At 38.3% G+C, this 13,640-nt stretch overlaps 1 protein-coding gene across 5 annotated transcripts in view; it reads left to right on the forward strand.

The window, feature by feature from the left end:
* The window catches only part of WAC (WW domain containing adaptor with coiled-coil), a 91,553-nt gene that overhangs the window by 45,251 nt on the left and 32,662 nt on the right, over positions 1-13,640 (forward strand). For all 5 annotated transcript variants that reach the window (XM_013980205.2, XM_003130704.5, XM_013980207.2 and 2 more), the window contains exons 4-6: positions 6,334-6,440; positions 12,584-12,699; positions 13,236-13,348. In XM_013980205.2, coding sequence (XP_013835659.1) covers positions 6,334-6,440; positions 12,584-12,699; positions 13,236-13,348 — 336 coding nt within the window. The remainder of the gene's footprint in view (positions 1-6,333; positions 6,441-12,583; positions 12,700-13,235; positions 13,349-13,640) is intronic.

Consider the following 13,640-nt stretch of genomic DNA (forward strand, 5'->3'; position numbering starts at 1 on the left):
ATACTCTCCGTATCATGTCTTTTAACAATCTTTTTTTTTGGCTGTGGCATGCAGTGGTTTGATGTAGGATCTCAGTTCCCAGACTAGGGATTGAACCTGGGCCACAGTGGTAAAGGGCTGAGTTCCTAAGTATTAGACCACCAAGGAACTTCCTTAACAAGTCTTTCATGTACACTTTTATTTCAGAGATTCATTTCTCCAGAACATATAAATAAATAAATATAAACAAATAAATGTCAGGGCATCTCACCCAGGCTTCTTAATGGACTTCTTGGGGGATCATTTTGGTGAGTAAGATTGGCCTTTTCTTCATTATTGCCAATATTTATGGAAATTTCCATGGGAATCTAACTTGTGTATGAATCTGGTATTCTAGTAGTCCCTGTTACTAGATCTCTTTCTTAGCTCTAGTCAGTTGTAAAGCTGATTTTTAAAAACAGTTTTACGAGTTACACCTGAAAATGCAAATTTGGGGGTAAATCTTAAGATTTTCTTTTTTTTTAAAAAGTCTCAATTTGCAGTATTAAATTTTCTTGGTAACTGAGTGTTTTGGGGTCCTTAAGAGGACCCAGTTTTGGTGATTCTTAAGAGGACTTAACAGGACCCAGTGTAGTTGTGGCTATAACTTACTATGAAAGAATACAAAGTGTAATTGGCAAAGGGAAAAGGCAGACAGGACAATATCTGGAGGACACCAGGTGTAAGCTAAGAATCTTGTCCTAGTAGAATCCCACGGCACAACCTTCATTCCTGCAACAATGAATTGGGACAACACTTGTGAAATGTCTACTAGGGAACTCTACTAGAGATGTAGTACCTAAGGTTTTATTGAATTTGGACTCTGCCTAGTTTATACTGAAGTCTGGATTCCCAGTAGGAAAGCAGGTGTTGGGGATAAACCATGTCATCTGCACAAAATGCTTAAGGCACAGTGAGCCCCTCTAGCAGGTACTGTTGTGGGAACCCTCCTGAGCAGGAGCTGTGCCAGCCAGGGACCAGCTGTGCCAGCAGCCTTTTCTAAGGATGGCAGTCCTGCCATGTCACTTTCCTGCACACTGAGCTGTGTGTTCTTGACTGGTTTCTTTTTGATTGTATTCATTCTTACAGTGTTTATTGAAGAATTTATTGACTACTGTATGAAAAGAAAGTTCAGGGTGTTTTGCATAAGTTCATATCATCCAGAAAGATAAATTTATTTATTTATTTTATTTTTTATTTTTTGTCTTTTTTTTTGCCTTTTCTAGGGCTGCTCCCACGGTATATTGAGGTTCCCAGGCTAGGGGTCTAATTGGAGTTGTAGCTGCCAGCCTACACCAGAGCCACAGCAACGCCAGATCCGAGCTGCATCTGTGACCTACACCACAGCTCACGGCAATGCCAGATCCTCAACCCACTGAGCAAGACCAGGGATCGAACCCGCAACCTCATAGTTCCTAGTCAGATTCGTTAACCACTGTGTCACGACCGGAACTTCAGAAAGATAAATTTAAAAGCAAATCTATGGAGAAACCATCAGGGATCTTGGACAGCAGTCTTGTTGGGAAATTTCTTCTCTGGTACTGCCTATATTTTGCTAGGTACTTAAGTAACCCTCTTTTGTCTTTTGTCATATCACTAGATTTATTGGGTCTCTGAATCTGCTTCTAGCTTCCCCTATAAGCTGGGTCCTATCCAAGGTTAAATCTTGTTCATTGCCTTTTTTCTTGTCATGCCATTATTTCATTCTGAGCTCATAGTGCTTATTTATCAGATGCAAGGGATCCCCTACCTTTCACCTTTAATTGAAGAGACTTCCTATCCACTTCTGAATTCCTAGTTCTACACAGCCCTGCTGACCATTTCCACTTGGACGGTAAAATCTTATAGTCATCTTCTGTCCTAGTTCACCTTATCCACTTTCAGGCATACTTCGGCGAGATTGCAGATTTAGTTACAGACCATTGCGATAAAGTTAATATCACAGTAAAGTGAGTTATATATTTTTTGGTTTCCCAGTACATGTAAAAGTTATGTTTATACTATATTGTAGTCTACTGAGTGTGAAATAGCATTGTCTTTTAAAAATGTATATATAGGAGTTCCCGTCGTGGTGCAGTGGTTAACGAATCTGACTAGGAACCATGAGCTTTCGGGATCGGTCCCTGCCTTTGCTCAGTGGGTTAAGGATCCGGCGTTGCCGTGAGCTGTGGTGTAGGTCGCAGATGCGGCTTGGATCCTGTGTTGCTGTGGCTCTGGCACAGGCCGGCGGCTACAGCTCTGATTCGACCCCTAGCCTGGGAACCTCCATATGCCGCAGGAGTGGCCCGAGAAATGGCAAAAAGACAAAAAAAATAAAAAATAAATGTATATATAACTTTAATTTCAAAATGCTTTATTGCTAAGAAATGCTATTGATCCTTTGAGCCTTGAGGAGTCCTAATCATCTTGCTGGTGGAAGGTCTTGCCTTCATGTTGACGGCTGCTGACTGATCAGGGTAATGGTTGCTGAAGGCTGGGGTGGCTGTGGCAATAGGACAGCAGTCAAGTTTGCTTCATTTGTTGGCTTTTCCTTTCACAAATGTTTCTCTGTAGCATGCAATGTCAGTTGATAACATTTTACCCACAATAGAACTTATTTGAGAATTGAAGGGAGTTTCTTTTGTGGCTCAGTGAGTTAAGGACCCAGTATTGTCTCTGTGAGGGTATAGGTTTGATCCCTGGCCTTGTTCAGTGGGTTAAGGATCCTTTGTTGCCAGCTGCAGTTTAAGGGCTTAGGTTGCAGATGCAGCTCAGATCTAGTGTTGCTGTGGCTGTGGTGTAGGGAGGCACCTGTAGCTTTGATTCAACTCCTAGCCTGGAACTTCCCATATGCTGCAGGTGTGGCTGTTAAAAACAAACAAACAAACAAAAAAAACCAACTTGGAGTGAGTGGTCTCAAATCCTGCTGCTGGTGTATCAACTAAGTTTTGTATTATTATGAGTTCTTATCTTTTCCTTTTTTTTTTTTTTTTTTTGTCTTTTTAGGGCCACACTCGTGGCACATGGAAATTCCACAGCCACAGCAATGCCAGATCTGAGCCACATCTGTGACCCATACCACAGCCCACAGCAAGGCCGGATCCTTAACCCACTGAGTGAGGTCAGGGATGGGAACCTGCATCTTCATGGATACTAGTCAGGTTTGTTACTGCTGGGCCATGATGGGAACTCCTCTAAGTCCTTCTTGTCATTACAACAGTCTTCACAGCATCTTCTTCACCAGGAGTAGATTCCTTCTCAAAAAATCACTTTCTTTGGAGTTCTGGTCATGGCGCAATGGTTAACGAATCTGACTAGGAACCATGAGGTTGTAGGTTCAATCCCTGGCCTTGCTCAGTGGGTTGAGGATCTGGCGTTGCCATGAGCTGTGGTGTAGGTTGCAGATGCAGCTCCGATCCCATGTTGCTGTGGCTGTGGTGTAGGCCGGTTGGCTACGGCTCCGATTAGACCCCTAGCCTAGGAATCTCCATATGCCACGGGAGCAGCCCTAGGAAAGGCAAAAAGACAAGGAAAAAAAAAAAAAATCACTTTCTTTGCTCTTCCACAAGAACCAGCTTATCGTAGATAAAGTTTTACCCTGAGATTGCAGCAACTCAGTCCAGTCTTCAGGCTCCACTTCTAGTTCTTTTACTCATTCCACCACATATGCAGTTACTTCCTCCACTGAAGTCTTGAACCTCTCAAAATCATTCCTGAGGATTGGAATCACCTTCTTCCAAACTCTTTTTCGTATTGTTTTGACCTCTTCCCGTGAATCCCAAATGTTCTTAGTGGCACCTAGAATGGTGAATTCTTTCCAGGTGGTTTTCAGTTCTCTTTGCACAGATTTGTCAGAGGACTTATGGTCTTTGGCATTTATAGTCTTATAAAATGTATTTCTTAATTAAGACCTGAAAGTTGACATTACTCCTTGATCCACTGTGGTGTAGGCCAGCAGCTACAGCTCCTGTTCGACCCCTAGCCTGGGAACGTCCATATGGCAAGGGTGTGGCCCTAAAAAGACAAGAAAAAAAAAGAAATTACCCTCCTTGATCCATGGGTTCCAGAATGGATGTTGTGAACAGGCATGATAACAATAGTAATCTTGTACATTTTCATCCGAGCTCTCTGGTGACCAGGTACCTTGTCAGGGAGCGGTGATATTTTGAAAGGAATCTTTTTCTTCTTAGCAGTAGGTCTCCACACTGGGTTTAAAATAGTCAGTAAACTATTTTGTAAACAGTTTAAAAAAAAAAAAAAAAAAGGCTGTCATCTGTCTTTGTTGTTCCATTTTGAGAACACAGGCGGAGCAGGTTTAGCATAATTCTTAAGCGCCCTGGAATTTTTCAGATGGTAAATGGCACTGGCTTCAACTTCGGGTCACCAGCTGCATCAGCTCCTGAGAGCAGGCCTGTCCTTTGAAGCCAGACATTGACTTCTCCTCCCTGTGAAAGTTAATAGAAGGCTATTTTTCTCCTCTGCTGTCTCTTGTTCAGTGCAGGCCACCTTCATTCATGATCAGAGCTGGATCTCCTAGGTGACTTTTCTCCCATCAGCACTGGCTGTTTCACCTGGCACTTGGATGTTATGGAGACAGCTTCTTTCCTTAAATCTCGTGAGCCAGCCTTTGCCTGCTTCAGACTTTTCTTGCGAAGCTTCCTCACCTCTTTTGGCCTTCATAGAATTGAAGGGAGTTAGGCGTTGCTCTGAGTAAGGTGCTTTGACTTAGGGAAATGTTGGGGCTGGTTTTAGCTTCCGGCCAGACCACTCAAACTTTCTCCACATCAGCATTAAGGCTGTTGTGCTTCCTTACCATTTGTGTGTTTACTGGAAGAGCACTTTTAATTGCCCTCACTGACTTTTCCTTTGCTTTCTCACAACTTGGCTAACTTTGGTGCAAGTTTCTCATTTTCTGCCCCTCCTGGCTTTTGACCTGCCTTCCTCACCAAGCTTAATCATGTGTAGCTTTTCAAGTGACAGGTGTGTGACACTTTGCTTTTACTTGAATACTTAGATGCCATTGTAGGGTTATTCTTTGGCCTGATTTCAGTATTGTGTCTCAGGGAAGAGAAAGGCCTGAGGAGAAAGGGGTTAAGGGAACAGCCAGAACAGTTACAACATTGATGAGTTAAGTTTGCCGTCTTATGTGGGTGATAATAGTAACATCAAAGATCACTTACTAGAGATCACTGTAGTAAATAATAATGACCAAAAAAAAGTTTGAAATATTGTGAGAATTACCAAAGTGTGACAGACATAAAGTAAGCAAATACTGTTGGAAAAATGGTGTGATGGATAATTCTTCAATTTGTAAAAAATGCATTATCTGTGAAGTGCAATAAAGCAAAAGCCCAACAAAACAGAGGTAGGCCTGTTGTTTTTCCTGTTGATTGAAACAGTTAATTTTTATTTATTTCTACTCATAAGAACTTTAGTTCTGATTGCTAATTATTTCCGGTCTGCTGGGCCATCTACATGGCTCTTCCCACTTCCAGTTTCTGTTCATTATAGTGTGGCCTTCATATCACTTGCCAGCTTATTTTTGGGGGCGAGGAGGGGGTGGGGGTTGAATTATGTGAAAAATAAAAGCATGGAATGAAGACGAAATAGTGACAATTAGACTTTTGTAATGGACCTTTTAGAATCATTAATCAAGTCTGGATTTTATAATCTGGGTTTTCTTAAAACAATAAAAACTGTCATTCCTGATGGTTTCTAAGATGTGTAGATTATTCATTGAACTCATGAGTTACCGTTAAGCAATTTTTAGGAAGAGTTGGTCCTTTTGTAAGGAGATTTGATACCATCTTCATCTTGAAAGAAGTACCTTCCCTAAAACTTTTGAGAATTTGATACTGTTTTAGTTGAAATTTGGCAAATCTTTAAAAAGCAAGTTGGGGAAACTATTTAAGAAGTTGAAAAATAATGGCAAAAACATATTGGATTAATTGTGACTTCTAGTTCTCAGTTGAAATTTTTTCCTTTTTTCTCTATGTATGTTGTGTATGTCATTCTCTAGTAGAACTTTTATTAAAAAAAAAAACCTTCAAGTTGATGGTAATGCTAAAAATGAGGTTTTGCTAATCTAGTTATAATTAACATTGTTCCATAGTGTATCAGTTGTGTAAAATTAGTGTGTATGCTCTTTAAGTCACATCTTTTAGTAGGCTCACAAATACTTTACATGTTTGTTTAGGAAAGTAGGAAAGTGTTATGTATTCTTGATGTTTATATAAAATGATGATTTCATGATATACAGTGATCTGTAGAATGATAGAAGCCAATGTAAACATCATATACAACTTACTTAGAATTTACTTTGCTTTTTATTTTAAGGGACCAGTTACTCTCCACAAGAAAATTCACACAACCACAGTGCTCTTCATAGTTCAAATTCACATTCTTCTAATCCAAGCAATAATCCAAGCAAAACTTCAGATGCAGTAAGTATATAAACACGCCCAATTTTGTTTTTATGGAATATATTGAATTTCTTTAAATCAAAGTTGATCTTTTCTTAGTGCATTTGAACTAATGGGCTAGCCTTGTTAGTAGAACTGAGGATGTTCAGTAGATGCCATCTTGGTATTGTTTCATCAGCATTCCTGTGTAGAGCAAAATTTACCATTGTGATATTTGACATATAAAAAACTTTAGATTGCGAAACTTGTGGTTTAACTTGAGCTTGCTCTCTTTCCATAATATGTAAACTTCCATTTAAAAAAATCTATAAATTTATTGAGTATCTACTATATATTTTATACTCTTCAAGACACTAGTGATATAAAGGTCCCTGTCCTCAAAGGCATGAAATCCAGTGAGGACTTCTAGGTTATTTTTTAAATATGAAGTAATTCAATTTGAATTTCTTAAGGTCAAGGTTCAAATAAAAATTCTAATACATTCATTCAAAAATAAGGTTTCTGGAGTTCCTGTTGTGGCTCAGTGGTTAATGAATCTGACTAGGAACCATGAGGTTTCGGGTTAGATCCATGGCCTCACTCGGTGGGTTAAGAATCTGGCGTTGCCATGAGTTATGGTGTAGGTCGAGGATGCGGTTTGGATTTGGCATTGCTGTGGCTGTGGCGAAGGCCGGTGGCTACAGCTCCGATTAGACCCCTAGCCTGGGAACCTCCATATGCCCCGGGTGCAGCCCTGGAATAGACAAAAAATAAATAAATAAATAAGGTTTTCACTTGCCAAGCATCTGTTAGGTTTTTGATATATAGAACTAAGGAAGTATATAGCCCAGCTTAAAGGAACTTTCAGACCTATGGTGGAGACTGAAAGTTAAACCATTAAAAGGCTGCATGTTACTGTTGCTGGGGGTTAGGTGCCAGCTTGGACGAGGGAGGTGTGCTAGCCAACAGACTGAATGTAACTCTCCTAATTGAAGAGATCTGTGTAGCATGGAAAGGAACAGTACCTACAAAGACATAGAAGTGGGAAATAGCATCACGTGTTTGGAGAACACAGATTTTGATCATGTGGGAAAATGGCCCGCCTCAGGTTACAGGGATAAGTGGGGCCAGATCACGAAGAGTTCTATACCTGCCAGGAAATATGAATTTTATATAAAGGCTACTAAAGGATATAATTGGTGAAGTAACATATTTACAGTTTTAAAAACATCAGATAGCAATGTGGAAAATACATTGTAGGAAGGAAGAACAACTAGAAGGCTGTAGAAGTACAGGCTGAATCCAGCAGATGCTGCCTTGGTTATATGGGTGAACATGACATCTTGATTGGTATTGAAAGACCCTTGAGAGTTTATTATTTTTTGTTCCTTGTCGAATGTGTGTGGATAGTACATTTCCATATAATTAGGATGTCAGTGATGTTCATAAAAATTAATTTAGAGTAGTTTTAAATATTGTATTAGTCGGGGTCCAGTTAGGAAAACAGAAATCATACTAATTATTTTAGCACAGAGAATTTTAAATACAGGGTTGGTTAAGTAGATATTAACAGGTATTGTGGACTGTAGTGATTACCCCTGAGGACTGGGGAATGAAAGGAAGTGGGGGAGGTTGTCAGAACCTAACAGCTCAGAGGAGGATCCTGCATGGTTGATGATAGTGCCTCTGAGACGTGTGAGGAAGCGGGTTCTCTTTCTGGGTGGACAGCTGGGAACCGGAACCAGCTGTGCCTTCCAGGCTTCTCCCCTCTCCTGCCTTTCAGTCCTCTTCTAATGTCTAGTGTTGGCAGGATCTGACAGGAAGCCAGCTGGCTAAATAGAATGTAATTTGCATTATCCCAGCCCTGGCATCACAACAGAAGATAGACGGATGGTATTGAGGCTGAGACAGCGGCTCTCAACCTTCACGGTGTTGACCTCGCACTGTTGTGCTGAAGCATTTTCACCAAAAGGTAGACTTAGGTTTTACAATGAGTATCTACATTTTTGTGGAAAATGGCCCTATTAATTTAACAAAGTAGCGCCAACCTAAGGTTCCCTTTATCACTGACAATTCAGATTTGGTATTTGTCTGCTATTAGGACAAAGGCCATGTGGACATTGTTTTGGTGGGAAAAATCCCTTATTTAGGAAAAATAAGGAATGGATTGACATGATAAAATTAGAAAGAATAAATAACAGGCATTAGATAAGCTTGAAAGATCCAAATTTTAAAGGGTGTTGGTATTTCACTGTGTGAGTGGAAACTGAAGATGGATTAAATAAATATCTTGTGTTTTCAGAATCAAGGTTCCACTTTCTGTAGATCTCAACTCTAGACATATAATTAACCTTCAAGTCATCTTTTTCATTATAATGTACTCAGTGGGCATGTTTTTGCAAACTATAAGTTTAATCTTATCTGAGAAGCTAGCTTTTGAACATTTCTGAAGGTTATTTGTAACTGTTTTAAAATCACTTCTAATGGAAGTTTATTGGTAATAAACAAAATTACTTCTCATTTATATTCATAATGAAAGAAGAAATGAACAGATTCGTATTAGGTAACCCAGGTCAACACATTATTTTAACCCATGTTAAAATATGGAATAGCTTTTTTTTAAAGTGGGTTTTTATTTTCCTTTGCGCTTTTGAAGTTTTAAATCTGTCTTTGAAAATTGGTAGCAGTATTATTTGAAGTTAGGTACACAGACCTTTGGTCGTACGGATGATTTGTATTAAGTTAATTGTTGAAAGACGAGTTGAAACTGCCTAATTTTTTCAGTGTTAAGATAGTCACGTTGTAGTTCCCTGCTAAGTTCTAAGATGAACATTTATTATGGTGTTTAACACAGAGCGCCCCCCCCCAGTTCATAGTAAATATCTAGGCCTTGTTGAATCTAAATATTTAGCCTTTTTGAATGCCTCCTCCTTCCTAGTCTAAATCATGATAGGACTCCCAGACATCACGTAGGCTGCTTTAGATTGTTATGCATATTTCTGATTTTCTTAAGAGATCTCTTTATTCAGAGAGTCTCTTTACTTGGGGAAAAAAAATATTTCCATTTAGACATTATAATTGGAATCTTCCCTTTTAAGTATCTTTCACCAATTTTCATTTGTTGGTAGTGCTTTAAATTCAATCCTAGATTACTTTGCATTTATACACCAACTCCCCTAGCTATTAATTAAATATCTTCTGTTTTCAATTTAAATACCTTTTGGAGTTTTTTAAGTTTGAGGCACTTAAGATCTGTCCTCTGTAATCAGTCTTGCCTGAAGATAGTCTACTTAATCATAGAATTCTTAGGACTCCAAGAAGTTCTTTTTACAGGGAATGCCATCTTTGATGTTATTTAATGAACTATTCTTCATTAACCCATAATTAAATCCCAAAATTAACACTTTGTTTTCTATAGCTTAACTTTGAGAAGGAGTGGTGGGACTCTGTTTCAGGGAGAGTAAATAGGGAGATGCTTTTTTTTATTTAAGAAGAGAAAAGCAGCTTTCATGTAGGAGTTTTAAGACATTCTGAATTGAAAGAGCAGATAGGTGCTTCAGTAATTATTTAGTGCTATTTTACAGCAGCCATTTTCATACTTTTTAGTCTCAAGACCTCTACATTCATTAAAATCGAGAACTTTCATTTATGTGGACTATCATCGTTTACTATATTAAAATTTTAAACTGATAAATTTGAAAAGTAATTTATTAAAAAAGTTGTAAAGCTATTGTTACATGTCAATACATGTAATATATTTCTATGAAAAATAACTTTCTGAAACAAAAATAGACATTGACCATCTCTTTAATTCTTAACTTCGATGGGAAAAGATAACTAGAATGTCATAGCTGCTCTACATCCAGTCTTCTGTGATATCAAATTTCCTGTAAAGCCACTGGGAAACACCACTGTGTTCTTTTGATAGAATGAGGAGGCAGAAGATAGAATTGTCTCAGCAATATCTGTAGCAGTATTAGTTATGTTTTTGTGAATGATCTCTCGGAGTCCCTCAGGGGTTCCCAAGCAGCACTCATTGAACCGTTGCCTTAGAGCACATGTTGGCAACTATACCAAGCCTAATTTCTTAGAAAACTTAAAACATAAGGCCTGCAAACATTTCATTTTAATTTTAGATATTTTTAAAATTAAAAAACCTGAGAATTTAATGTATAACTTGGTAAGTAGCTGATAGCACTGTATTGTAAATTGAAATTTGCTAAGAAAGTAGAGCTGAAATGTTCTCACAGGGAAGTCTGTGACTGGGGTGACAGAGACGGATGTGTTAATAACTAGATGAGCGGAATCCGTTCACCATGTATATGGATATCAAATCATTGAGGTGTACACTTAAATGTCTTACAGTTTTTTGTCACTTATATCCCAGTAAAGCTGAAAAAAAGAGATTGATTTTGTCTTTTGGCTGTGTGTGTGTGTGTTTGTGTGTTTAGGGCTGCACTCACAGCTTATGGGTTCCCCGGCTAGGGGTCAAATCGGAGCTTCAACTTTCGGCCTACACCATAGCCACAGCAACATGGGATCTGAGCCGTGCCTGTAATCAACACCACAGCTTGCAGCAACACTGCATCCTTAACTCACTGAATTAGGCCATGGATCGAACCCACATGCTCCTGGATACAAGTCATGTCCTTAATCCGACGAGTCACAAGAGGAATTGCTATTGGCATTTTAAAAATTACCCTTTTACTTAAAAGATTTTTTCCTTAACCTTTTTTTTTTGAGGATAGAAGCAGGGTGGAGAAGATGAACTTAAGTTGCTAGTATGTTACTGTGTAGCGCTGTACCTTGGAGCACATTCTATTAAGACAGACATTAACTTGTACTAACCCAGGATATGATAGACCCCTGCTTACGAAGGTTCTGATTTGTGAACTTTTAACTGTCCTGGAGGTTGTGCCAGAATGGAAATTAACTGTCATGAAGTGCACTGTTTACTTGAGCAGTGTTTGTTTTGTAGAGCAATGCCTTTGGCTGGGGAAGCAGTATGTTGATAGTTATTCTGATGCAAGCTCGTTTTCCTATAGCACAGGTCACACAGTTCACACAGCCATCAATTTGAAGAGCGCTGGTTTAGACCACTCTGATCCTAGCCTTCTGGAAGCTAGGGGATTGAGAATTAACTGTCTACTGATTTTGAAGGTTTAGAAGCATGGGGCTGATTTCCAGCAGCCTTATTATTCTGAGATGTAAACCTCAGAGCAAATTCTGTAGTATTTCTTCACGGGTCCTCACGATTACTAGGACATTTCCAAAATTAGTGTTGATTTATTGGAAAAACAGCAGATTTTTTCTTCTACCACTAATTAGTTTTGTGACCTGTGAACAACCTGGAAGTTCTCTTGGCTTGTTCTCAGGCGGTAAATTAAAGCTGAGTAGGCAGTGCATAAGGATTCCTTTGCTCAAGCTTTAGAACTGACCCTCTACATTGTGGTAAATCCAGAAGAAGGATGGGCTGTCAAAGTATATATTTTTTAATTTATTTTCATGTCAGGGCTCCACCAGATTGAGTTAAGAGAAAATGAGTGATACTGCTAATCCATAATGAGAGACAGGATTTATTTCTTACTTGACCCATCTCATGGATTTTGGAGGAGAAATAAAGTCATAGCTTGTAATTAGCTTTGTGTTTACATTAAAGTTTTTTGGGTGTGTGTCTGTGTTTTTTTCCCCTCACTAATAAGAACATTGAATACAGGCTGGTTGTTCTCTATTAAAGTCTGTGTGATCACTACTTCTGCTGCGAAGAGCTTGGATCTTCTCTTTTCTCATGCTGTCAAATCAGTCATTTGAGAGTGGGTTCTCTAACCTCCCTCCATGTGACTTATTTCAGCAATTAAAGCTGTGATGATGGGGAGCTTTTGTAATGCTTTTCTAAAGTCAAGGTGATGTTGATTTCATGTCTTTGTTCCTGGGCCTCATAAACTACTAATCTGTTTAATTTGATATTTTAGCAATTGGTTTTCCATTGTTATCCTTTAAGGTCTATATAGACTAAGCTCTCCCAGGAGGTATACACACATAATTACATCTTATATCAGCGTACCTTTAACACAAATCTTTTTTCATATGTATGCTTTGAAAACAATCGACGTTCTCGATATTTCATATCAAGTGATATTAAGTATTAGTAACATTTTCTAATCTTTAAAAATGTATTTTTTAAGCCTTATGATTCTGCAGATGACTGGTCTGAACATATTAGCTCTTCTGGGAAAAAATACTACTACAATTGTCGAACAGAAGTTTCACAATGGGAAAAACCAAAAGAGTGGCTTGAAAGGTATCCGCTTTTAATGTAATTGAACATTATTTCTCATTCTTGATTCTATAGGCTACCATCTTAGAATGCTAAACATTGTTAAGTTTAGGTTTCTTAGTGTGGTGCTCATCACTCCCCTTTTTAATTGCAGTGGTTAGCCCATTGTCTGTGTTTTCCATAATTTCTCTTTACCTTAAAAAACAAAACAAAAAACTAGGATAGGTAAACAACTGTCCACAAGGGCCTTGTGCATGAATCAGTATATTTAATTTAAAAATGTATATTAATCTGCATTTATACATCTTCCTTATGATTTATACTAGAAATCTTCATAATGCTTTTAGGATGAGAAGTTTCCTTTATAAATGTCTAATTATTATTATACAGTTTTGGTTGTAGGGTTAATGACATATAAATAATTGGTATGATATTGCTGTCAGTGAGAAACCTGTTTTTTTATTTTCCATGTACTGTTAAATTGCACATTCGCAAAGAATTGTTAAATGTAGATTCATTGCACCTGTTGTAAATTTTTGGGGTTTATTTTTTGTTTTTAGAGAGCAGAGACAAAAAGAAGCAAACAAGATGGCAGTTAATAGTTTCCCAAAAGATAGGGATTACAGAAGAGAGGTGATGCAGGCAACAGCCACTAGTGGGTTTGCCAGTGGAAGTAAGTATTAATTTTTTTCTTTGAACCAATATGATGTTTGATTCATTCCTGCAGTTCATTTGCTTTACAGATTTATATGCATAACCATTTATATCTGTGAACTAAAATAAATAGAAACATAGGAATTTTCTTTTATGTAGGATCTGCCCTCATAATCTATGTTTTTTGTAAAGGGAAAGGGTACACAGTAGAATAGTACACACATATTCATCACTGTGAGAAGTATTCATCACTTCTCATAGTGGCTGTAATGCCACTGACTTGGTTACAAAATAAAATTTCATGTTATGGA

The sequence above is a fragment of the Sus scrofa genome, chromosome 10 (assembly GCF_000003025.6).
Source record: "Sus scrofa isolate TJ Tabasco breed Duroc chromosome 10, Sscrofa11.1, whole genome shotgun sequence".
In the NCBI taxonomy this organism is placed as follows: Eukaryota; Metazoa; Chordata; class Mammalia; order Artiodactyla; family Suidae; genus Sus; species Sus scrofa.